Source organism: Anabrus simplex, chromosome 1 (genome assembly GCF_040414725.1).
Source record: "Anabrus simplex isolate iqAnaSimp1 chromosome 1, ASM4041472v1, whole genome shotgun sequence".
Taxonomy (NCBI): domain Eukaryota; kingdom Metazoa; phylum Arthropoda; class Insecta; order Orthoptera; family Tettigoniidae; genus Anabrus; species Anabrus simplex.
The window spans coordinates 809542312-809569604 of NC_090265.1; the positions used below are offsets into that span (position 1 = coordinate 809542312).

General features: G+C 38.5%; 1 protein-coding gene across 1 annotated transcript in view; it reads right to left on the reverse strand.

The window, feature by feature from the left end:
- Reps (RALBP1 associated Eps domain containing) overlaps nt 1-25988 on the reverse strand; it is a 187150-nt gene extending 161162 nt beyond the window's left edge. The window contains exon 1 of the mRNA XM_068225238.1: nt 25650-25988. Within this exon, the coding sequence (XP_068081339.1) occupies nt 25650-25799 (150 nt within the window). The 5' untranslated portion in view covers nt 25800-25988. The remainder of the gene's footprint in view (nt 1-25649) is intronic.
- Nucleotides 25989-27293: the final 1305 nt, after the last annotated feature.

The following is a 27293-nucleotide window of genomic DNA, read 5'->3' on the forward strand; positions in this document are numbered from 1 at the left end:
TAGTGATTGTGGAAATTCAACATTTGAAATCCCTTTGAAGTACTGCTGTCACCTTTCCAGGATATAGTTTCTGTCATGCAGTCACCACCCTTCCTTCTTCTTTGATGTACATGAAGTGTTCAATGTCTCATGCAGCAGATAGATACACTCCTCACCTCCCTTAATGTCCATTAATGTAATACCAAATGTGGATACATGATTTTTCAAATAGGTGTTCATATTTAAACAACAAAAAAGAAAATTCCACCACTTGAAATCAAATATTGCTAATATTGTCCAACAACTGGCTTACTCTAAGTCATAATTCAATAGCAACAGCGTAATATGCAAATCAAATTTTGATATGGCAAAACACAGACATGAAAATTCTAGTTATAGTGGAGTACAGCCATGAATATTTTAATTGATCATAACTTTTACATACCTGCCAACTTTTAGAAATAAAAATTAGGAAGAATTTCTTAAATTCTCGGATTTCATCACATACATTGCGTCGCGGTCTTGATGAAGAAAAGACAAGATGAAAGGCATACAATATTTACAGTTACAATGCGAATTGACCATTAAATTTAAAATCTTAAACTAAGAAAACATAAAAATGGTTACGGTACAAAAAATTGTACCTAATCATTCTCATTTATGACACATACAAATAATATTTATATCACACCGACATACAGAATAAAATGCATAATAGTTTCCTTTATTAGACTGTAAAATGAACGGAAATTTGGAAATGAACGGAAATTCAATTTTAAAGGTATCTTTGAACACTTGGAATTAACGTTTACGTTTTGTGGCCATGTGAAGAGAAAATACCAGAACCTGTCACCAACAAAACTCTCTGAAATACATTCAAGTCAATAAAATTATTAAGTAAGAATCAACATTAATGCACTGAAATACGCGAAACTACCACATACACAACAGATCAAAATGTCTCATACATTATTACGACTTTCACAGGGGGAAAAGCACAGAACTGCAAGAAAATACACATGGCCTACACCTCCAACGAAACTACGCACAGAACGATGTTAAACAGAGCACGAACCACACAATAACAAACTCATTCTTTCGTCCCAATTAACAGAATCCATGGCCTCTTTCGCTTGTAGGATGATTGCCATCCCGAATTCCCAGCTGTAAGGCGAACACACTGAGAGGGAAACACGATGCACGAAGGCGGACGGGCTATACACTCCAAATAAAGCATCAAATAAATACGCTTGAAAATGAAGTTGTGTAAATTAAAACAAGCACTTAAGAATTTATCAAAGGGGAAGAGTATGGACTGTACTGGAGATTATATTGTTAAAAAATAGGAAGAAGTAAAATTAAATCGGAAAAGTGAAAGACGAGTTAAAAAATGGAAAGTTTCTGGGTAAATTGGAAGGGTTGGCAGGTATGACTTTCACCATCAGCTACCTTTCAAATACAGTACATAAAATTTGTAGTAAGAAAGTAGAACCTGGATGTTGATGACACGTTATCTTTTTACTGAGTTGTCTGATGCAATGCTCCAATACACACTCATCAAAAAAATTAAGCAAATTTGCAGTTTACCCACCAATGTCCTAATATTTATGTTTAGGTAGTAAGTTCATTGTTTAAATCATGGCAACCCTACCTTCTTCATTCGACCCATGACTGGTAAAGAAATTCAGTACACTAGAGTTGAGGTGACGTTCAAGCAAGCTTGTCAATGTGCCTTGCTTCTATGCACTAAAATGCCTCATCATACGCTGTCTATGGCAGATCGCATCAAAATTGTCATTTTGATGTAACAGAACATGAGACAAGTTGACACTGCCAACATTGTTCACATGAATCAAAGTGTTGCTTCCAGGTTGTGGAAAAAGTTCCTAAGCATTCAGGAGATCAACATCAAGTGGGCTGTCCATGCAAAATAATAGCTATTTCGTTTTACGTCGCATCGACACAGATAGGTCTTAGGGCGACGATGGGGTAGGAAAGGCCTAGGAATGGGAAGGAAGCGGCCGTGGACTTAATTAAGGTACAGCCACAGCATTCAAAATAATAGCAGATCAAGACCAGTATATAGGCATATCTGCACATGACACCCCACACATACAGCTACTACTCTGTACTGCAAGCTTCAGAGGAGTTGCTTTAAGTTAATTATTTTGAACAACCTGCATAAGCAGAAACATTTCAGGAAGAAGACCCCTTATTTATTTATATTATTTATTTTTGTTAAGAAGGAAGCTATACTATTCAGTGTTGGCTCAGTTAATGTAATTACACGTATGTCATGAATGTTATAATTAGCGTTCAACAGACTGAAAAACTTTAAAGTTTCTGCAAATACCCAACTGTGCACAATAGACTCCACGCTGGGGCCTTCACTTCGACAACATCACAGGGTGGCTCGGGTCTGATGGGCTAGATTCCATCAATAATAATAATGTTATTTGTTTTACATCCCACTAACTACTTTTACGGTCTTTGGAGACGCCGAGGTGCTGGAATTTAGTCCCGCAGGATTTCTTTTACGTGCCAGTAAATCTACCGACACGAGGCTGTCGTATTTGAGCACCTTCAAATACCACCGGACTGAGCCAGGATCGAACCTGCCAAGTTGGGGTTAGAAGGCCAGTGCCTTAACCGTCTGAGCCACTCAACCCGGCTAGATTCCATCAGACTTGGACACAAGATAAAATGGAAATGTTACAAAGAATCGTTCTCAACAGAATGTCACCAACAGGTTTGAGGTTCAGTGCTTTTCTGGGCAGGTAACACGTTCAGCCACTGGTTAACATTCAAGGAAACATGATGGTCGCAGTATACAAACACAACATTCTCTAACCCATAGCAAGTTTTGCAGAAGCTGTAAGAGATGGGTTTACTCTACAGGATGATAATATTTGTTCACACTGTTCAGTAGGTGTGAATGGATACCTGGAGGGACATGGAAACTACAGAATGCTCAGATTAGTGTCTTTTCCAGACATGAACTAATACAGAATGCATTGACCTTTCTTAAAAGGACAATTTCCAACCATCAACATCCACCATTTAATGATTCAGGCCCTAAAAGATGCTGCCATTGAGGAGTGGGACTGTTCGCCTCAAGAAATGCTCAATGATTTGGTACTGAGCATATCCTGTCACATTCAAAAGTGCCGGGGGTGGGGTTTGTGGAGGAAAAACATGTTACTGACCTGTGTGACTACTGAAAAACTGTCCTTAATATGTGATGTTCTAACTGAGGTGGTTCCTTAATTTGTGTGGTTTAGCCACACATTGTGAGTTTTTCTTTTTCATACTTGGTCCAAAGCTACTGAAAAGTATATGTTTACATTGTATTTACTATTCTGAGTTTCACTTTAAATAATATATCAGTTCCACCTCAATGCAACAGAATCTGGTAATTCCTTAACTTTTTTTTGACAAGTGTACATGAACTCTGTTCCAGGCACCCTGATTACAAAAACTGTATACCATTTTTATTTTGGAATTTCTGTGGGTTAGTTTTGATGGCTTTTTCTTTGATTTTGGAAAATTATTCAGTCATATTTTGGAGAATTTTGGCTATTTAGATAATTTTGTCTGCCTTTTCAAGTTATCTTATTTTTATGAAATTACATCTGAAATCCGTAACTTGTAGTTTATACAAATATTTACCTAAATAAAACATTTCAACACATTATTATTTTGCTAATACAGTAACAGGTTGTGAAAATACTTTTTGGTGCTGAAGGTTGGATTGCTTCACAAGTACAGGCCTATACTCGCTTTTGCTGGAAACAAGTTATTTGGGGACTAGAATGTCTGGAATGTTACCTAGAATTGCCAGCAACTTCTGAGCACTACAGGTAAAAGTTAAAGTGGAGGGAAGGTGTGGATTTCCCATGAATAGTATTGCCTCAGCCCTCACAAAGTTCATACCATGTACCGGGCGAGTTGGCCGTGAGGTTAAGAGCGCGCAGCTGTGAGCTTGCATCCAGGAGATAGAGGGTTCAAATCCCACTGTTGGCAGCCCTGAAGATGGTTTTCCATTTTCACACCAGGTAAATGCTGTGGCTGTACCTTAATTAACGCCACAGCCACTTCCTTCCAGTTCCTAGCCCTTTCCTATCCTATCGTCGCCATAAGACCTATCTGTGTCGGTGCAACGTAAAGCCACTAGCAAAAAAGTTCATAACGTGCAGCACACGGAAGCATTTCAGTACCACTTTGAAAAATGCCTAAAATTAAACCACATGACAGTTCATTTTTTTAAAAATGTAGCAGAGTTTGGTGATAGTGTGTTTTCTATTGATAGAAGCATACTATGCTGTAAGCTGTGCAAAACCAGAGAATCGGTTGAAACATGGTTTACTGTGACGCAGCATACTGATCGCGAGAAGCATGTGTATGTTCTTAAGAGTGCATCAAAGGAACGTGCCATCCAATGCTTGCCTTTTACTGCTCTTTTGATATCCTCACAGTTTAGTAAGAAATTGTGTGCTGTGTGCATCAAGAAATACCAGACAAGTAGACTTTACATACAAGTTATTTACCAAAGCGCTATGAAGAAACATGAAATGAAATACGGTGCGGTATTCGTGGGAAGAAACTATGGGTTTCTACCGATGAGACCACTGATGCTGTGGAGTGCTATGTAGCCAATGTTGTGATTGGAACATTAGAATTAGATAGACCAAGTGAAATATTTTTACTGACTGCTTAAGTATTAGAAAAGGCCAATTACTCAATGATATCCAAAATGTTTGACAGTACTATGTTTCTTCTGTGCCTGAGGGCATAAAACACGATAATGTGTGTTAATTTTTAAGTGACACAGGGCCGCATATGGTATGAGCAGGTAATTAGTTGAAGGAACTTTACTCAAAAATCACAATCTGTAACATGCCTATGGCATTACTTAACATAGGGTTTGTAAAGAAGTGTGAGCAAACTATCCCAAAGTAGGTAGACAGGCATGCAGCAAACATTAAAAAGGTTTTCTTAAAAGTACCCTCACGAGTTGCAGATTTCAAAGTGAAGTTCCAGACTGAAGTTACCATTACAACCTACAATCACAAGATGGGGGCACATGGTTAAATGTGTGCTTGCATTATTGTGAAAATTTCCAAATAGTGAAAATAAATAGTACAGAGTACTGACTGTGAAGAAGCTACTACAGTACAGATTGCTCAAGATATGCTCTCTGAACCAAACATGGAAGGCAGTTTGGCATTTATGAAGCCAACTTTTGCACTGTTGCAACAGCTATCATATCTCTGAAGATAAAAAAAAAAAGGGTGTGAGGTAATGTTAGATTCCTTTGTACTAGTAAAAAACAGCTGGAGCCTGGTGTTAACACCACTTGTGGTAACAAGAAATATCAGATGAGTAGACTTTACATACAAATTATTTTCCACAGAGCTATGAAGAAACATTAAATGAAATAGGGTGCAGTATTCGGGGGAAGAAACTATGGTTTTCTACTGATGAGACCACTGATGCTTTGGAGTGCTATGTAGCCAACGTTGTGATTGGAACATTAGAATTGGACAGACCAGGTGCATTTAGCTCGACAAAAATACCAGATATAAAACTTTTTGTCAAATTTCAGATATATTCTGTGGTAAAAACCTCTATGGAAGTGAGAAAGATTTAACAGCCAACAATACTTCAAGCATGCTCCAATCACATCAGCTGATGTAGAATGCACCTTTTCAAGGTATTAATAACTTGTTAGCAGCTGATCCTTCACTTTTGAGAATTTGAGAATGATATTTGTAGTCCAGTGCTACTCAGACAAAGGTTAATTAAAAGAATATATAATTCAGTATTAGAGGCCTATATCAGGCCTATATGCTTTGTAAGTTCATGCCTAAGCTATTATTTTGAAGATGATGATGCTTGCTGTTTAAAGGGGACTAACATCTAGGTCATCGGCCCCTAATGGTGCGAAATGAGACGAAATGAATTGACAAATTAAAAGTCCAAAATCATCCACTGACCAGAATTCAAAACATGAGGACAAAGAATGAATGGATGGATAAATCAGTAGAACTGACCCACAGTGCCTCACATGCACAGAAGCTGGAGTAAAATAATAGTATTACCGACCAAGGGACTGCTTCTATAGTACAATACTGAATCAATGATGCTTGTAGTCTAAAGGGGTCCAAAATCCAAGTCATCGGCCCCTCATAATGGTACTTATCTCTAGAAAAGTAGAACCATGGTATTTGTCATGTTGCGGTACTAATCAAAAGTAGCGTAGACTCGCGGTATTCCACACATTATGGTACTACTCACAGGTAATGAAATTCGCACATGTAATACAGACCTACGGTGTTTCGCACATTGCAGCGCCATTTACAGGCAACGCAAACCTAAGGTGTTCATCACATAAGTGTACTAACCACAGGAACTTGCGCTATCTCATGGTGTTCCTCATATAGTGGGTACTAATCATAGGCAAGCCATAACCATGGGTTCCTTCATCCAATGGTATAGCTCAGATAGTGCTACTAATTACAGGTACTGTAAAAGCCGTCGCACTCTTTTGCTACTAATCACAAACCTATTCGGTACCTAACATAGTGGTACTACGCACAAGTAAAAGCGATCCATGGTGTTCCCCGCGTGGTGGTACTAATCACAAGTAGTTTCATGGTTCTAATACAGTCATCCCGTGATCGCCCCTTTTAGTCGCCTCTTACAACAGGCAGGGGATGCCGTGGGTGTATTCTTCGTCTGCGCCCCCCACCCACAGGGGGTTGTGTGTTTGGTCCGCAAGAGGTATTTTATTTCCCTCAAGTTAGCCGGCAAGCCGGTTAGGACCACCCTATCTCCCACCTGGAAGTATCACCTCTCCCCCTGCTACACCAGCGTAGTAGGTTCGTGGAGCTATTATTTTATGGAGGGTCTTTTAAAAATTCTCATTAAGAACATTTTACAATGCATTTTCTAAAGATATAATAAAAGGTCCTTCAATCAAGTCATTTTTAGCATTTTTAAGTGCATTTAAAAAGTATTCTTTACGTTATCAACATTCAGACCTTATATATAAGATTTTGTGGGTGATGCTACTTAATATCATAAGAATTCACAACTTAAAAAGAGCAGCAAAATCATCACTGAAACTTTCACACATATGGGCTCAGATAATCAAATTATTCAAAGAGTGAAGTAAGTACAAAATAATATACAACTGTTTCAATTTACTTACAGATCTTTCTCTGAGGAAGGATTTTACATCATTACATTAAAGTCATCAGTAATGAGGGATAAGGTTTTAGGTCAGGAATTGTCTAGGCAGTGGAACTTGGGTTCTTATAGCAGGCAGAAAATCATCATGAATCTGTAATGAGATAGAGAAATGCAATGAGAAAAAACTCTTTGTAGAGCTGTGGGTAAGGAATTATTCTCATTATTATTATTATTATTATTATTATTACATACAAATAAAATATTAAATATATTTTAAAGATTTCCATAAATTATGAGCTCCATATCACTGCATGATTTGAGCAGCCATACAGAGGTTAGCCGACATGGTAAATGTTATGCCCTGCCCAGAAATTGCTCTTTGTACAGAATAAATATTACAACTTGTCAATGAGGATCCCAGCAGTAGTAGTTCCTGTAGCTTTAATCATACATAGGCTACATAATCATTATAGACCGTTATGCTTTTCAGCGTTCAGTCTGCAAGCCTCTGAATTTATTAAACATCACCACAATCCTCTATCAGCAACTAGTGCTGTGGTCATTTAGTTCTATACCTCTTTAAATCATTAGAAACTGAGTCTAACCATCGTCGTCTTGGTCTCCCTCTACTTTTCTTTTTTCTTTCTTTCTCTCTCTATTTTTTTTTTTTTTTTTTTTTTTTTTTTTTTTGCTAGTGGCTTTATGTCGCACCGACACAGATAAGTCTTATGGCAACGATGGGATAGGAAAGGGCTAGGACTTGAAAGAAAGTGACCGTAGCCTTAATTAAGGTACAAACCCAGCATTTGTCTGGTGTGAAAATGGGAAACCACAGAAAACCATCTTCAGGGCTGCCGACAGTGGGATTCGAACCCACTATTTTCCGGATGCAAGCTCACAGCCGCATGCCCCTAACCGCACTGCCAACTCGCTGGTCCTCTACTTCTCTTACCCTCCATAACAGAGTCCATTATTCTCCTAGGTAACCTATCCTCCCACATTCGCCTCACATGACCCCACCACTGAAGCCAGCTATTGCGTACAGCTTCATCCATAGAGTTCATTCCTAACTTAGCCTTTATCTCCATATTCCAAGTACCGTACCCTCTTGTCATTGTTCCCACATATTTGTACCAGCAATCATTCTCGCTAATTTCATGTCTGTTACTTCTAACTTATGAATCAGATATCCTGAGTCCACCTGGCTTTAGCTCTCACAAAGCAAAGTTGATCTGAACAGACCGGATGTAAAGATAGTTCTGTCCAGGAGTTGACTTCCTTCTCACAGAACACTGTTGATCGCAACTGCAAGCTCACTGCATTAGCTTTACTACAACTTGATTCAATCTCACTATATTACCATCCTGGGAGAACACACAACCTGAAAACTTGAAATTATCTACCAGTTCCAGCTTTGTATCACCAATCTGACATTCAATTCTGTTGAATTTCTTACCTACTGGCATCAATTTAGTCTTCAAAAGGCTAATTTTCATACCATACTCATTGCACCTATTTTCAAGTTGGAAGATATTAGACTGCAGGCTTTCGGGACAATCCGCCATTACAATAAAGTCATCAGCATAGGCCAGACTGCTTACTACATTTCCACCAAACTGAATCCCTCCCTGCCACTTTATACCTTTCAGCAGATGATCCATGTAAACTATGAACAGCAAAGGTGAAAGATTACAGCCTTGTCTAACCCCTGTTAAGTACCCTGATCCAAGAACTCATTCTACCATCAATTCTCACTGAAGCCCAATTGTCAACATAAATGCCTTTGATTGATTTTAATAATCTACCTTTAATTCCATAGTTCCCCAGTATGGCGAACATCTTTTCCTTCGGTACCCTGTCATATGCTTTCTCTAGATCTATGAAACAAACGCAGCTGACTATTCCTCTCGTAGCATTTTTGAATTACCAAGCGCATACTGAAAATCTGATCCTGACAGCCCCTCTGTGGTCTGAAACCATACTGGTTTTTATCCAACTTCTTCTCAACCCCTAATCGCACCCTCCCTTCCAAGATGCCAGTGAATACTTCGCCTGGTACACTAATCTAATCAATGGGATACCTCGATAATTGTTGCAATCCTTCCTGTTCCCTTGCTTACAGATAGGTGCAATTACTGCTTTTGTCCAATCTGAAGATACCTTACCAACACTCCATGCTAATCTTACTACTCTATGGAGCCATTTCATCCCTGCCTTCCCACAATACTTCACCATTTCAGGTCTAATTTCATCTATTCCTGCTTTATGACAATGGAGTTTATTTACCATCCTTTCCACTTCCTCAAGCGTAATTTCACCAACATCATTTTCCTCCTCCCCATGAGCTTGGCTGTTCGCAACACCACCAGGAAGATTTCCATTTACGTTGAGAAGATGTTCAAATCTTCCCTCCACCTCTCCAGTGATTCCCTGGGATCTATTATGAGTTCACCTGAATTATCCAAAACACTGTTTATTTCCGTTTTCCCTCCCTTCCTAAGATTCTTTAATTCTGTTCAGAAAGGTTTCCCTGCTGCTTGACCTAGCCTTTCCAGGTTATTACCAAAATCTTCCCATGACTTCTTTTTGGATTCAACAACTATTTGTTTCGCTCTGTTTCTTTCATCAATGTACAATTTTCCTGTCTGCATCAGCCCTTGTTTGGAGCCATTTCTGATAAGCCTTCTTTTTACGTTTACAAACTGCTCTCACTTCATCGTTCCACCAAGATGTTCGCTTTTTTCCCCATCTTTATACACAATTGTTCCTAGGCATTCCCTAGCTGTTTCTACTACGGCATCCCTGTACGCCACCCATTCTCTTTCTATATCCTGAACCTGCTTACTGTCTACTGTTTGAAACTTCTCACTAATCATATCCATGTACTTTTGCCTAATTTCCTCGTCCTGAAGATTTTCTACCTTTATTCATTTTCAGACAGATTTTACTTTCTCTATCCTAGGCCTAGAGCTACTTAGTTCACTAGAGATCAGATAGTGGTCTGTATCATCAAAAAATCCCTGGAAAACTCGTATATTCCTGACAGACAGTCTTATGGATCTGGTACCCTTAGCCTCCCATGTGTAGCAGTGAATAGCCTCATGCTAAAAGAATGTATTCATAACTGTTAAACCCACACTAGCACAGAAGTCCAGCAAACGCTTCCCATTCCCATTAGCTTCCATATCTTCCCCACATTTACCAATCACCCTTTCATATCCTTCAGTTCTATTTCCAACTCTCGCATTGAAATCGCCCATTAGCACTATCTTAGCCTATCCTTGCTGTTGACCCTGACTACGATGTCACTCAATGCTATATAAAACTTGTCAACTTCGTCCTCATCTGCACCCTCACATGGTGAATACACTGAGACGATTCTCATCCTAATTCCTCCAACTGTCAAATCTACCTACAGCATTCGCTCATTTACGTGCCTAACAGAAACTATGTTGTGTGCAAAGGTATTCCTGATAAACAGTCCTACCCCATACTCTGCCCTTCCCTTTCTAACACCCGTCAAGTACACTTTATAATCTATCGTTTCCTCATTATCTCCCCTTACCCAAATATCACTTACTCCTAGCACATCCAGATGCATCCTCTTTGCTGACTCAGCCAGATCTACTTTCTTTCTTCCATAAGCCCCATTAATATTGATAGCTCCCCACAGAATTCCATTTTGTTCGCCAAGTTGTTTCCAAAGGAGTCCCTCGCCTGTCAAATGGGAGTGGGACTCCATTACTCCCATGGGTCCGAGGTTTGCTTAAAATGTTCTGTTCATGAAGCAGGATGCTACCCTACTTGCACATAGTCCAAATGAGGATCTCTCCTCTAACGGGTTAGGGACCACGGTGGATTGTATAGTCCTAGCCATCTGAGCACAAAGAGGGCCATGACTCAGAATATGTCCGAGATGCCCACTCCCATTCCATAGCAACTGGTATCCCGACTCTCAGGACCACTTACTAGGCCACTCGGCCATTGCCCATGGTTCACGAACTACGATGTGACTACAGTAACCCACAACATGAACCATAGCTTTAATCATTAAAAAAATAAAAATAAATTAAAAAACACCCGGTATATTTATGAAACATAGGCTGAATGACAATGCTACCACTGAAGAAACCCATGTGCGGCCTACGAGCAAGCTCTGTTATTTCCAGTTTGTTCATTCTCCAAGGTCATGTGATCTCTGATGTAAACAAAAAGAAAAAAAAATGAAAAAAGAAAAAAAAATCATCTAGTCACAGTCTTCCTGTCCCCTTAGCAGAGGAAAGGAGTGTGAAATGAACTTGACACAGCACACACAACTCTGATATTCAAAAGAAATGGTAACACGTGAAATGAAATGTTCATTTCCATCTCACAACTCAAATTAAAAAATTACTTCTTGAATATTTCAAGATCACAAAATTTCCTAATTACATTTTAGTGAAACATTACACAAATTAAAATGAATGTAATATTTCCTCGTTAAATGACGTATGAGATTTGAAGATACAATAATTATGTGATTATTGGGGAGACTGAATTGTTTCTGTAATGGAATTTAACAAATTCAAACAATGTTCATGGTTTACCATGACCATTATTAAAGCAGATGTTAAAAAATGTCCAACCCAACCAACCTGGACCTCTGTTGCAGAAGCTAGGCTCTGTCTGTCACAAGTCAGAACCAATGGCGAGTAATAGAGGAGTAACACTTCTTTAAGAAACCTTGGGTCGCCTGCCCCGGGCGATAGTACCTTGTAAGGGACCCTAACCAGGGTTTTGGTAAAGACCTCAATGGCAGTGAAGGTGGAAATAAAATTTAATGGTATGGTGGAACTGGCGGAAGGGGCACCTGGCACGAGCTTTCAGGAATGTGAAAGATCAACTGAGGAAGTACCAAATAGGAATAGCAGCTTTGCAGGAGATTAGGTGGAAGGTAACACGCACGACCGATTGGGGGTCTTGATTATTTTCACCATGTTGGTTATTCCTGTCCGTATTGACTTTTATTTGGGGGACTACACAATGCTTTGTAGTAGTAGTGGGACAGCTAATTTTGAAACAGGCTTCCTTGTACACAGAGCATATAATGATCACAAATATATATTTATGCTCGACGATGCCAAAATATAAATATTATATGCAGAAAACTGAATCTTAATGAGGCTCGTTACAGTTCAAGTTTCATTAAGATACAGGTTCTCCACCAATCAGAGTTCAGATTATCATTATGATACAGGTTCTTCACCAATCAGAGTTCAGATTATCATTATGATAAAACTGTTTGACCAATTAGGTAAGGATAGCATCGCACCTGCACTCAACACACTAGCTTTGCACTTGTTTCCAAAGTTTGGACAACAATCAATACAGGATGTGCCCACCACAAGCTGCAATACATTGATGAATTCGTCGAGGCATGGAGTCAATAAGGCCCTGGATCGCTTCCTAAGGAATTGTGGCCCATGCTTGCTGCACTGCACGGGTCAGTTGTTCCAGAGTTGTGGGTGGCTGAGGACGGTTGGCCAGTTGTCGACCCATCATGTCCCACACAAGCTCAATAGGACTGAGGTCCGGGGATCTGGCGGGCCAAGGTTGTGATGTCGTGGAGAGCTTCTCTGGAGATGCGTGCAGTGTGAACCTGGGCATTGTCCTGCTGAAACATCCCATTAGCAATGTTCGCCATCATAGGGACAACCACTGGATTGAGTACCCTATCAACGTACTGTCGAGCAGTCATAGTGCCCTCAACAAGCACTAGTTGTGATTTCACATTAAAGCCAATAGCTCCCCAGACCATAATGCTTGGTGTTGGCCCTGTGTGCCTCTCGACAATAAGATCTGGGTGGCTCCTCTCCTCGGTACGTCGGCGCACACGATTCCGGCGATCACTGCGGGCAAGACAGAAGCGCGATTCATCACTAAAGACAACCCTATGCCATTCGTCAACCCACGTCGATCTTTCTCGACATCAGGCCAGCCTTACATGTCGCTGTTGTGGGGTCAATGGAACACCTTCTGCAGGGCCACGGGCTCATAAGCCAGCTGCACGTAGGCGATTACTAACTGTTTGTTATGTAACGTGGGGTGCCACAGCTGCTCGAATTTGCGCTGCTGTTGCATGGGGTTCCATCCAGGCCATCCGAATGATGCGGCGATCCTCTCTCACAGTTGTCTGTTGCGCTGGGCCTGTGCCAGGTCTAGGAGTGTGGGTACTTTCATTTGACCACTACTGCCATACACGTACCATAGATGCTTGTCGGCCAACACATGCAACGACAGTCCTTAGCGATAATCCAGCCTCGCACAGCCCAATTATCCGAGCCCTCTCAAACTGCGACAGTTGTTGACAGCGTGCTCTTCTCTGTCGTTGAGGCATGTTTGACAGGGAACACTTCACTGCACAGACTGCAAGTCAACTACGCTACATCAGAGTCCGTATACTGGAGTTGATTCCTCCGCAACCAATCAAATGGGGACACCTGTAGCAACAATCCAATGAGTCTGAAACCTTGATCGTTTACATACCTACATGGCATCATTCCATATCTTGAAAATCAACACAAACGCCCAATGCCTTCATGGTGTTGCAATTTCCATTTTCTTAAGTGTATATTCATTCTAACTCTATCTCACTATATAACAAGCATTTCTTTTCTGTTTTTTTTTGTTTCCTAAAGAGCTTCCTTTGCCACATGTGGCTATTCCAGTTATTACTTCTTACAAATCAGTTTAATTTGCAGTTAGCATGCTCCTTAATTATTTATGTTGTTTAACATGTTCAATTTTGCCTTCTGATATCATCCTCATGTCTTCATAAACATGTTCTCACAACCTATATTTTAATGATTATTTTTGGTCCATACTTCTTTATTCTTCCTTCTATAGAAAGAATAGGATCATAAAAGGCAGGATGAAGAAATACTTTTTAACTTTACAAAATCAAGTGAACAGGAAACATGAAAAAGAGGAATCTAGAATAAATGTTGCTAGCAGTTTTACATGACTGTTAACAGTGTGATCTTAACTACCTAGAATAAATATCAGCAGTCCCAGATTCAGTTGGAGTGACATGGTTGATGTGGACATCCCAAACGTTATAAGCCCCTAAAGATTAAAGCAAGTTCTCACCTTCCCAAAAATAAGTTCTATGTGTATGAAGATGCCAGGGAAAGTGAGCAGAATGATGACAGATTCAAAGGTGGTGGACATATTTAGTGTCAACTAGTACAGTCTAAGTGCCCAAATATTTTCCTGAAAAAGCATTCTTTAACATGCTAGAAAATCTGATACAAGTCTTCTGTACGTAGACAATGGCTGACTGTGTCAGTATTCTAACCCGCACCAATGAGCATAAACGATAAGCACCCAACCAACTATGCTACACAGCTGGTTAATACTGAAGAAGTATGCAAGCCTTGCTTACAAACAGTTACAGAAAGCTTTTAACTTTCAAAGTTTACCAGTGGGTTCTATAGATTTAAAAAAAAAGTGGAAACAATGATAAATGTTCATAATGAAGTAAAAGCTAAATTAGAAATTAATGCTTTGGAAGCTGTACACATGCATCTGCTTGAGTTATCCCAAACATTTCCAAATCATGTTCGATTTTCGATTTTCATCATATTTTTTAACATGCGCCTTGTTAAAACTTTGGTTCACTGCGAAATTTCAATTTTCTATATGCCTTGAGATTACAATCAATCTTGGAATGTTGACATTACAATTATTTAATCTTGTACTTTTAAGCTTTAGGCTAACAATGACCATTTAATGAAATCTATATAGAAATAAAAAATTGCTATTTTTCTATTTTACATTTTGATTTTTAGCAGAAAATTGAAATATACAAGTTGTATGGATATGAATTTTCATGCCTTTAAACAATGAGAATTGGCTTTACATTGCACTGACAGCCCCAGCATTTGATCTCCTGGATGCAAGCTCACATCTGTGCACCCCTAACTGCACGATCAACTCGCCTAGCTTTAAACACTGACTGATATATTGAGAACATTTAAGCGGGAAAGGATATTTTGGAAATCGAAGTTAGAATGTTGAATTCAGTTTATTATCATTCATGACTATCTAGCTAAACAAGCCTTTATTAACAAGAAACAGCTTCTGAGAAGCAGGAACATTAAAATTAGGAAAGAATTTGCCAGAATGTTTGTGTGGAGTGTTTTGTTGTACGGTTGCAAAACATGAGTCTTAGCAAAACAGGATACAAAACGCCTGGAAGCAATGGAAATGTGGATGGGGAGGAACATGCTGAAAATTAGTTGGGCAGAGAATAAATCAAACAATAGGGTCCTTAAGAAAATAGATGAAACAAGGGAATTGATCAACACTGTAGAAAAGAGGAAAACCAAATTCACTGGCCACACACTTCGACATAACACATTCCTCACGACTATGCTGGAAGGAAAAGTTCTGGGTAAGAAGGGAAGAGGAAGGCCGAAGAAGAAGTATTGGATTCTGTGATGGACAGGCTGAATTTGAAAAAATATGTTGACCTGAAACTCTCAGCAGAGGAGAGACAAATATGGTTGCAGCAACAAGGCCTTGTCTTTAGGATATGAATGAATAAATGATCCATCATCATAAGATGCCAATAACGAAATTTCCTTTGGTGTATATTAAAGTTAAGGATGATCATTTTAATGTTCCAAAAATAGAAAAGTGGGCAGACAGGGGTTAGAGTTCATCTCAGGTAAAAAAGGCGGAGAGTAACTTGACAAGGAGACTTGGCTGTTGAGAATAAGTGAAGCAAAGAAAAAAAAAAAGAAAAAAGAAAAAGGTTGTAGGAGTAAGAGAAACAGAAAAAGAACTAGAAAACCCTGTACCTACCTAAACATTTCAAATAAAGATGCATGGAAGGAGAAGACGCTGGTATTGATACATAATTTGATTGCTGTTAAAGCGAGTCCCAGATGTTAACATATTGGGTAAATTTTACAATGTCAATATGAGCTGAGATGACAGTGCTAAGGCAAGTCTGCAATAGGTACTATGGCAAACAGATGATGTGAGACTGCTTTAAATCGTGATGTCTGTATATTAGTTCAGTAGATACTATACAAAGAAAATACTGAAGTACTATTTAAAAAAAGTATCATTAATGTAAGCAAGAAACAGAACCAATATTACTAGGTAAATTGGGAGAAAGGAGATGAGCTGCTCGACTAAGCAGTGTGTTACAAGTGATAATTCTCAGGTTTGGTCCGCATTGAATTTAATGTTTTGTATTGAAAAGGTTGTCTTAATAAACATGTTTGTTTTGTTGACATTAGTAGACGAATAAGTGAGGCGGTCCGTTCCAAAACTCGTCTTATCCATCATAAGTGATTTTTCAGGAAAAGCGAAAAACCTGTAATTTTTGTAATATAAGTCTCACTTGTTTAAATGTATTACAACGTGTTCAAGTCCAATGTCATAGGGTCGTCTTACTGAAAAATTATAAATATAATTAATAGAACGTCCATAAATTACATTTATATTTTGGATAAGACGAGTTTTGGAGCACCCAAAAAATTCAAAATATATTACCTCACACAACTTATTTTTAAACAAGAAAAATGAAAGGACTGAGAACATAATCTTGTAATAAAACTCACCAGTACACTCATGCACCTTTTTGCTATCAGTATAATGATATTCACAAAGTAAACACAGCAGTGTGATTTATCATATTTACATCCTATCCATAGTATTTGGAGAGAATTCTTCCTTTATAGGCTACACTGTACTCACAATATAAATAACTTGAACAATAAAACATCACTTTGTTGTTAATCAAACTCTCAAATCTGTTCCCTCCTCTTGAGATCCATCACAAAGAACTTCTGTTTCTTCAACAAGATTGTTTTCGTCAACAGAAATTGTGGTGAACAGATTCTTATAAAAAGAAAGCAACTCATTCCTATCCCAATCCATTCCAAAATGCTTTTCAAGCAAACTTTTTACGTCCTTTACTTTGGCGGGATTCAAGTTTACTCCTGGCAATAATTCAGGTGGTATTAGCATATCTCGCAGGTGTTTTCCATTTTTCATTACGGATTTTCCTAAACCGATGTCTGAGTCGTAATGAAGTTCTCCCCATAAGGGTGACATTTCCCAGTGAGTCTTTGCTAATAACAAATCGTTTCACTGAAGAAAATTCAAAGTGCCAAGATGCAGGCATTTTCATCATATTTTCAGAAACCATTTTCCAATTGTTCACCGAGCAGTCTCTGCCAAACTTGAAGACTTCAGCATGTTTGCTAAAGATGTCTTCATATTCTGCTGGATTACAGATTATAGGGCATTTCCGTATCTCTCTCTCTCTCTCTCTCTCTCTTGACTTGAGGAAATACCCTGTCAGAGGGCAGAAATGAGTGGCCTGTCATAGGAAAGACCAATTCAACACTTTCTATATTAGGCGGAGCTGTGTGTGTCAAGAAATATGAGCACATTGCAATCATTGTAGATTTGCGGTTCTGTCCTCTGCAGCCATACGCACGAATTCGTATAGTAGTGAAGTTTGACAAATCAGTTTGTGATAATTGATGGTAGTGAGGTACCCCTCACAATGGTAAAATTATAAGTGTACAATTGGCGACTGTAATAGGCAATTTGATCTGGAACTTTTGGATTCACTAGATACTTTTGGCAGTCAAATGAAAATATTGCCATGCTGTCCCTTTCTTCTTGGAGCTTTTTGAAAAAAGCTGCAGCCCTTAGTTTGTGTACTCTTAAGTTCCAAGATTAAATCATTTTTCAGTGATACGTTTGAACTTTCAAGTTTAATTTTCTCCTTGAGCTCTATGCACTCTGAGCAAGCGTCAGTAACTGGTGTTCCGAATCCTATGTTGTAGCAACGCGTAAAAATTTCACGGAAGAACCACCGCTTCACCCTCACTTCTTCAGGTGATTTCTTGTTATACATTTTGTAAAGCTTAGCGATGCTTAAATTTCCGGGTAGATACTGTCTGACCGGTGACTTTCCGCGGCAATAGTGACTTTCACAACACTGCACACTTTCAATGAAACGTTTCAGGGAGTGCCTCTTTTCAGTGTACTCTGGTTTGATCCTAGCTCCTCTCCTTTTTTCTGTTGGAAGTTTCCCTGTCGTGAAGTGATTTCTGGCAATCCTCTAAACCCGATCTTTGCTGACATGCAATACATTCAAGAATGTCTTTTGGCAGAACTGAACGTGACACTGTTCTGTATAAGCAAGTTTTATATACCTTCCACAACAAGAGCAATATTTTCGGTCATCTTAATACACTCTATTCACAGCACAAAATTGCATGAAAGACTAACACAGTTCAAGAGCAACTCAAAGAGTGGAAAGACTGGCATAAAACGCGGGTATATTGTAGCATGAGTCACGTGCTGAAATTATCCATTCCTATTGGTTGATTGTATATGGCGAGTTTTGGAACGACAAGCGCCGTGGATAAGGCGAGTTATGGAACAATAGCCTAAGTTTGGTGACAGATTTCTATGGGCAAAGGCGAGTTTTGGTGCTTAATTTTGTGTTAGAACTATCACAAAAATCACCAAGAAGGCAATGCTACCTCTAACTCATTATTTTTTTTAAATGGATAAGACGAGTTTTGGAACGGACCGCCTCAAGTTTGAGCGATGTTTTTAAAATTAGGAAAGATCATATGAAGATAATGTTGGAATTCAAGAGGACAAATTGGGACAAATAAATATTCATTACAGGAAGAGGAGTTAGGGATTGTAATAATTTACTAAGGGAGGTATTCAATAAATTTTCAAATTCTGCATAAACTAATAGGGAATCTGCCACCTAGGCAAGTGCCCCAAATGCAGAAGATCAGTGGTGATTGATTGATCATTTTGTCTCGTCTGTAACAAAACATAGGCAATACTACTATTTCAATGATGTGATACTTAAAATCTTGATGGAGTAACTTACAGACCTTTTCCTTAAAACAGCTATGTTATAGTTGAGTGCATAATAAAAAACATTCTGAGACCTTCACTTCCAAATAACTTTGTACAGAAAAAAACGTGCAAGAAGAATTTCAAGAAATGCCTGACAGCTACAGACCCCCACACCTACCCTTGCATTATGCTAGGGGCTCGCTTAGTTCATTACCAAGTGTTACCATCTGAGGTTATCACCGATGGTTTCTTTACAACATATGTGGCAAGGGAAGCAAGGCATAAGAGGTTAGACTTTGTTTAGGTGTGTGTGTGTGTTAATTTATCACATTGGTTTGTTTACAGCATAAGGGGACCAGACTTTGTTTGGATAAAACTGTCTACTGTGCTGCATTTGGTAATGACATCAATCTGTGAATTCTAAGTGACACCATACTGTATAACTTTCAGCTTATGGTTGTAGCTGTTAACAAATGTAGTACGGAAAAATGTTGCGTGTTTTATATTAGGTTATCGAAGTAAATATATTTTTAGGGGCATGAAAGTGGGATCCCTGAGATTTCTATGAAAACATTACTCTCATACAGGTCTTATAGGTAATAATTTAAATGATTCACTTTTCAAAATAAATGTTATTCATACTGCCAAGCATATGTACAAGATTTATCACAGTGTCAATTCATTTCAATAGATTTTGTTATTACATTCCTGAATACTTCTGAACGTAACTAAAATTTTAAACATTTTTAATTTCATCCCAGGTTTTTCTAGGATCACTGGAGCCACCCAGCCTCATTTTTGTTTCAGTTGGTAATGGCCACATGTCCTTCCTAATGCCATGTAATAAGATACAAAAGTTGAAGACCAGAAAAGCAGCTGGAATTGATAAGATTTCTGGGAATATACTAAAGACAATGGATTGGGATATAGTACCATACCGGTATCTGAAGTACAGTGGAACCTTGGATTGCGATCATAATTCATTCCGGCAACATGCTTGTAATCCAAAGCGCTCGTATATCAAAGCAACTTTTCCCATAAGAAACAATTGAACGCAGATGATTCGTCCACAGCACAAAAATAATTATTCGCATACCATTTCTAAAACAAAATATAACGTAAAACAAATTAAAGTGCACTTTTGCTTACAACAGAATCGTTGTTGGTGTGAGGGAGACGAGAGATGACAAGAGAAGAGTTACTGTGTATCATGAATTTCACTAACGGAATCAATGCTGTCTGTTGGGTCACTGAAATTGTTTTCTTTTCGTGCAACTTTAACGAGGAACCTGTCCAATGACTGTTGCTTTTGCCTCTTTTTGAGAATTCTACGAAAATGTGGCATTGCATTGTCACTGGACTGATTCCTCCCTCGCACTGCTACAGCCTTATTCGAGTGGTGATTTTCTACAAAATTTTGCACCGTTTCCCACATTTTGCACTTCTCCCGAATCTCAGTTGAAGTCGGAGATTCCACTGACTTTTCCTCCTCCTCTTCCCCGGAGGAGATCTCCGCAACCTCCTCCTGTTGTTCACGATGCAGGTCCATCAGTTCGTTGGTGGTCAGTTCCTGGCTATGTTCTTCCACCAGCTATTGAATGTCCACGTCAATCACCTCCAGCCCCATAGTCTTCCCTAAGGACACAATTTCATCGACAATCGGCGGCTCATTGTCACCAACAATCCCCTCAAAGTCACGTCCAAGAACACAGTCAGGCCACAGCTTTCCCCAAGCGGAAGTGAGAGTTCTCTTGGTGACTCCATCCCAGGCTTTATCGATGATCTTCAGGCAGTTAACGATGGGGAAATGATTGCTCCCAAACTCTCGGAGGGTAAGGTTTGTTATTCGGCCACTTCGAAGCATCACTGAAATAGTGCTTTGGTGTATAGCTTCTTGAAGTTCGAAATGACTTGCTGATCCATGGGCTGGAGTAGTTCTGGGAGGAAGCAACTTAACTTTAACGAACTTTAATTCCTCCAGTAAGACGTCCTCAAGGCCTCAAGGTCTGAAGGATGAGCAGAAGCAATCTCCATAACCAGCAAGATTGAGCAGCAGATTATTTTCTGAAAGGTATTTCTTCACTACAGGACCAAAGACCACGTTCATCCATTCAACAAAGGCACAGGGGAGGGGAAAACGTAGGCACACGTGACGCTCATATTGCGGAACCTCACTCGCTTATCAAGTTAAAATTTATTTAAAATGTTTGCTCGTCTTGCAAAACACTCTTAGACCAAGTTACTCTCATTCTGAAGTTTCACTGTACTTATTTGATTATTGTTTGCATGAAGGAGCTATACCAAATTGAGAGTTGCTATAGTAGCCCCTGTATATAAAGGAAAGGGTAATAGAAACAATGCTGAAGCTTACAGGACAGTCAGTTTGACATGCATTGCATGTAAGCTTTCTGATTATAGGCCTATTAGACATGTTTGCAAAAATAATAACCGGTTCAATAGAAGGCAGTTCAAGTTAAGGAAAGGTTATTCCACTGATGCTCAACTTGTAGGATTCTAGCAAGATATAGCAATTTCTTGGATTCAGGAGGTCAAATAGACTGTATCGCGATTGACCTATCTAAGGCGTTTGATAGGGTAGATCATGGGAGACTACTGGCAAAAGTGAGTGTAACTGGATAGACAAGAGAGAGACTGAATGGGTGGCTACAGGCCCATTTCTACAAAATAGAACTCACGAATTAGAGTAGGCAAAGCTTTATCTGACCCTGTTATAATTAAAAAAGGGAACTCCTCAAGTCAGTATTATTGGACCTTTATGTTTTCTTGAGTATATAAATTATTTATTTAGCTTATGACTAGTTCATAACTACATACAAACATTCAAAAATATAACACTTCAATCAACCAACCAATCTCAAAAAAACAATTCACGAACTCAAATCTAAATATCCAATCATTTTACAACCCTGTCAGAAGCACACACAAACTCCTTCAGCTGACCAGAGTATGACCTCCTTGGACATTCAATGACAATATGACGGATGGTCTGTTTCTTCTCACCACAGTCGCACTCGGGGGAGGAGCGCATATACCACTTATCCAACAATGACCCACATAGTCCATGATTGGTACGGACTCTGTTCAGAAGAACCCAAGTTCTTCTGGGGAGATTAAAACCAGGTGGTGGATGTTGAAGACTAATGAGGGTCTGCCATTCATCTGGAGCTGTGTTGGTCCACTCCAACTGCCATTCATCAGAACCGTTAAAGTTCCTACTGATGAGTTCTCTTGCAGTCTGAATGGGCGGAGATCTTGATTTCAGACGTCCATACCTAACAACCATGTCTTCATGAATGGGAAGACTTGGGTTCAAAGTTTTCTTCCTGAACTCGCATATTAGGTTGTTTTACCTGCGTACTCTTCAAGGTGTTATGTGGCTCAAGACTGGCAACCAAAAAAGAGGAGTAGATCTTACTGAGCTGCTGACAATGTGCATTGTCTGATTCAGAACAACATATATAAATGCTATGAGTAAATAAGTGGAAAAAGAGATAGAGTAATAAATAAGTTACAGGATTGTGAGTAACTGCAGAATGACCTCAATGTGCGATGGACAGTAGGCAAAGGTATGATTATAAATAGGGTTAAAAGTTAGGTTGTGAGTTTCGCAAATGGGGAAAGTCCTCTCAGTTATAATTCCTGCGTTAATAGGGTGAAAATTCCTTTTGGAGATCATTATAAGTACCTAGGTGTTAATATAAGGAAAGATCTTCATTGGGGTAATCACATAAATGGATTGTAAATAAAGGATACATGTCTCTGCACATGGTCATGAGGGTATATAGGGGTTGTAGTAAGGATCTAAAGGACAGGGCATATAAGTCTCAAGTATGGTAGAGTATGGTTCCAGTGTATGGGACCCTCACCAAGATTACTTGATTCAAGAACTGGGAAAAATTCAAAGAAAAGCAGCTCAATTTATTCTGGGTGATTTCCTACAAAAGAGTAGCGTTGCAAAGTTTGGGCTGGGAATACTTGGGAGAAAGGAGGCGAGCTGCTCAACTAAGTGGTATGTTCCAAGCTGTCGGTGAAGAGACGGCGTGGAATGACATCAGTAGACTACCGCTAATAAGTTTGAGTGATGTATTTAAAAGTGGGATCAATATGAAAATAAAGCTGGAATTCAAGAGGACAAATTGGGGCAAATATTCGTTTATAGGAAGGGGAGTTAAGGATTGGAATAACTTACGAAGGGAGATCGATAAATTTCCAATTTCCTTGCAATCATTTAAGAAAAGGCTAGGAAAACAAGAGATAGGGAATCTGACACCCGGGTGACTGCCCTAAATGCAGATCAGTAGTGAATGACTGACTTTTTTTTTTCAGGAGAAAATTCCAGATCAGTATCAATTGTGACCCGAATCTCAGCCATCCGGGCAGAAAACCACTAACTAAGCCACACGCTCCCTACTTTTATACATGTAACATTCTTCATAGATTTCAAACTAAAATTTAATCTAAAATAGCAACCTTACAAGAGGAGTTTTCAAGTTTTGTTTTTTATTTTTGTCTTTTACATTCAGAATGCCCAATAAATATTCATTGTACAAATTAAGAAGTAAAGATTTCTGTCGACAAATTATAAACCTACTGCGAGTCTAAAGTTATCTTCCGTAAGTTATATTAGGCTACATCATTATCTACAAATTCTTCTGACATCTGCGGTAAGCAATATTGGAAAAGAAGCTGAATAGTGACAATTTTTATGGCATACTGGTAACAGTGAGATGCTGAACTTCTTGGTCATAAGTCTTGCTGAAAATAGCTCTCATAAGAGCTGCAAAGAGGCAGAGAGACATAGAATAAAAAAGTTGAATTCATTCACTGTGTTTGCAAAATGGTATCTAAGCTTCCTGTAACATAGCATTACACAGAGACCTTAAGCAGCCAACTTATGACAGAGAAGGAGGGAAATAAATACATCTGAACTGAATGTACAGGAACTCTCAAGTAGAAATATGAAAATGACAAAACCAAGCGAGATCAATGTCGAGTTAAGAAGAGGATCTTGTGATTTTCAGCTGTTTTCATTCAATCCTGAAAAAATGAGCAGTTATTGGATAACACTTCAAGCAAATATTACCACAACATTCAGTCAAATTAGTAACATAGAATGGACTTCATCAATATAGAAAGTATCAAAAAGGTATTGTAGTCGATTATTGTTTACCCAAAAAAGAATTTCAATATCTGTCAATTAGTTCCCATTCAACTTATCATAAACAGACATACAATGATATGCTATCGTCAATAACAGACTCCAACATCAAATGACATGATTATTTTAAAATCTAAATAGACAGATATCATGCAGCCAATACCCACACAAATGAATGTACAGCAATATTAAGGAACCTTCAAAACAAGCATACCACCCACAATATTTCCATTAGTAAATGGAAATATTTTACGATGCAACATTAAAATTGCACAATTGATGTAGTCAAACTTGCAGATACAAAACTAAAATGGATGAAACAAAATTTACTTGGATGAATTAAATAGTGACCCTAACAACCAATTTATATTTAATCTAAACTATAGAACAAAACAATCTTGTATCGTGGTATAATGCACACTTCAATATAATTTACACAAAACTCATGAATGTCTGTCATTGATTCAACTTTGGAACACATGTAATTTTCACCTGACTTTGCCATGCTAAGTGAGCAAAACCAAGATATTGAATAAATTAAAAACTTGTAGGTTACATTATCTATCATTACAGTTAATTGCAGTAGATCACATTAACAATCTTCTCCTTCTACTGCTTTTTCCACACCTGTGGGTTGCAGGTGCGAACTGTGTAAAATAAGTGGAATTGACCCTGTTTTACAGTTGAATGCTCTTCCTAGAATCAACCCTATGTGGAGGGATGTATGCACCATTGCATGTTTCTGCGGTGGGTGGTATGTTTAGTAGATCATGTTCACAATATGCTCAAAACATATTCCTCCCTCATAGGCCTACAGGCACTAACACAGCTGTGCTTACTACATATTCTACACTTCTTGTTTCCTGCTAGATGTCATATTTGACATGTCTGCAGTGAACTAGAACAAATGTTTCATCCATGACACTAATATCCTATAGGATCAATTAATGAGAAAGTTAAAAAAGAACCACGTAGTTCCAAAACTGAACTTCACTGATTAAAAAAAAAGAAGACATAGGCCTACAAAAGAAATCTCAAGACCACGTAGTAGATATCAGAATATCTGGCCACCACAGGAAGTAATGTATTAATATATAAACTTAAAGTCATGTTTATATAAGTCAATTAATTTATAAACTCGAGTACTTTCTTATGTCAATTAGTAAAACTGCAATACGTTTCTTTATACTGGACTTGCTGTCTCATCTAAAAACAAAAAATCCAATAATTGTACTGCATATAAAATAGTTACCTAACTGACAGTTCGCGAGATAGCAATTATTTCAGTCTTGACGTTACATCAATACCAAACACAAATAATACACTTCAGCTTGATGAGCCAAACAAAACGAAAACTGTTTAATATGAAGCAACGTCTTCGTAAGCAAGAAGGATGAAATACCTGTTTCAATACATCTAGGGGAAGATTTGCAGATCGAAATAGCTCGGATGCTTTGTAGAGTGGAATTTTCCCAGTTTTATCGGAATCACAGCAAGTAAAGAGGTCTCCAAAATAACGTTGTTCGGTTTCGGTGAGTTGAATTTCTTCCATTTTATTCGTGTGCAATGTTTGACTGTGAATACTAATCTACACGGTTAAATGTTAGTAAAGCTACTAAGTGCCCACTAAAATGAACATTGTTTCATATTATCTGTTACATATATACATGTTTCCTTGTGTCTCCTACGCCGGTTTCACTTTCAGGCTGGAAATACGACTACTACAACACGGCCAGCGCCATGTTTATTATTGACTACTATAGCAGTAGCATTCCATTGTACAACATATTCATACTTATAGAATGTCTGTCATCTCGAGAGTGCGATATACGGGATGGGTCTAATTGATCTAATCATTGGTATTCTGTGGGTCTAATTATGAAATCATAAAGAAGATAAATTACATATTACGTATATTAGTATAGACCTATATAAAATGTATTAGTTTATTTAGTACAGGTATTTGTACTTGTTCGGAATATAAATAGATTTACAAAATTAAGGTACCGTACTCAATCCTTTCATCTAGCTATAGATCTATATTCATCTAAATCTCCGTTAATCAAGTAACGTAACGTTTTAACCCTTCAGAAAGTTGACGATTATAAAGATAGCAGCGGAAAGCTGGCGTGAAAACTTGCGACAGCGACTGTGATACACTCTGCTGGTTCGAAATGCACGCTAAAAACCAGGCATCAACAACTGTGAAGTAATATAATGTTGTGGCGGCCTCATAAATGTTTTATAAACTCCTTGAACTTTGTTTATATTTCGAAGACTTCTATATATTGATGTTCTGTTCTTCTAATGTTATCTATATTCTCTCTGATTATTATTCATGTTTATACTTTCGTCCCCACGATAGATGGAGTGTTAATTAAACACATTAATACACCATCCCTGTTCTATTATTCAAGTACATAAACATCATCAATTACTACATTGGTGACTCCCGACGTGATATTCAAATACGGCGCGGAACACATTTTGTGGTTAGTCAAGTGTGAAAATGACCGATGCCAGCAACGAAACAAATCCACCGCCAACAACAGTATGGAACGAAGCGGGTATTGCTCGCATTTCAGTGAAGATTCCGCCCAACTGGAAGAAAAATATAAAGGTATGGTTTCTTCAAGTTGAAACACAGTTTACTATGTTGGGTATCACTAACGAAACCACGAAATTTAATCATGTTGTTGCGTCATTAGAAGCGGATATTGTAGAATTAATTTCAGACTTTTTATCTCGACCACTATCTACCACTCCGTTCACAGAGCTTAAAGCATGACTAATTCAGGAATTTGAAGAGTCAGAGAATAGGAAAGTGACGAAATTATTAACAGAATTAGAATTAGGTGATAAGAAGCCAACTCAACTCTTGCGTGAGATGCGAACTTTAGCCGGTACGCAAGTCAAGGACGATTTCTTGAAAACCATATTTATGCAGCGGCTTCCTGTTACCGCACGTTCTATATTAGCTACGAGTAAAGATAATCTGGACACCATAGCCACTATGGCTGACAAAATTGTTGAAATTTCACAACCG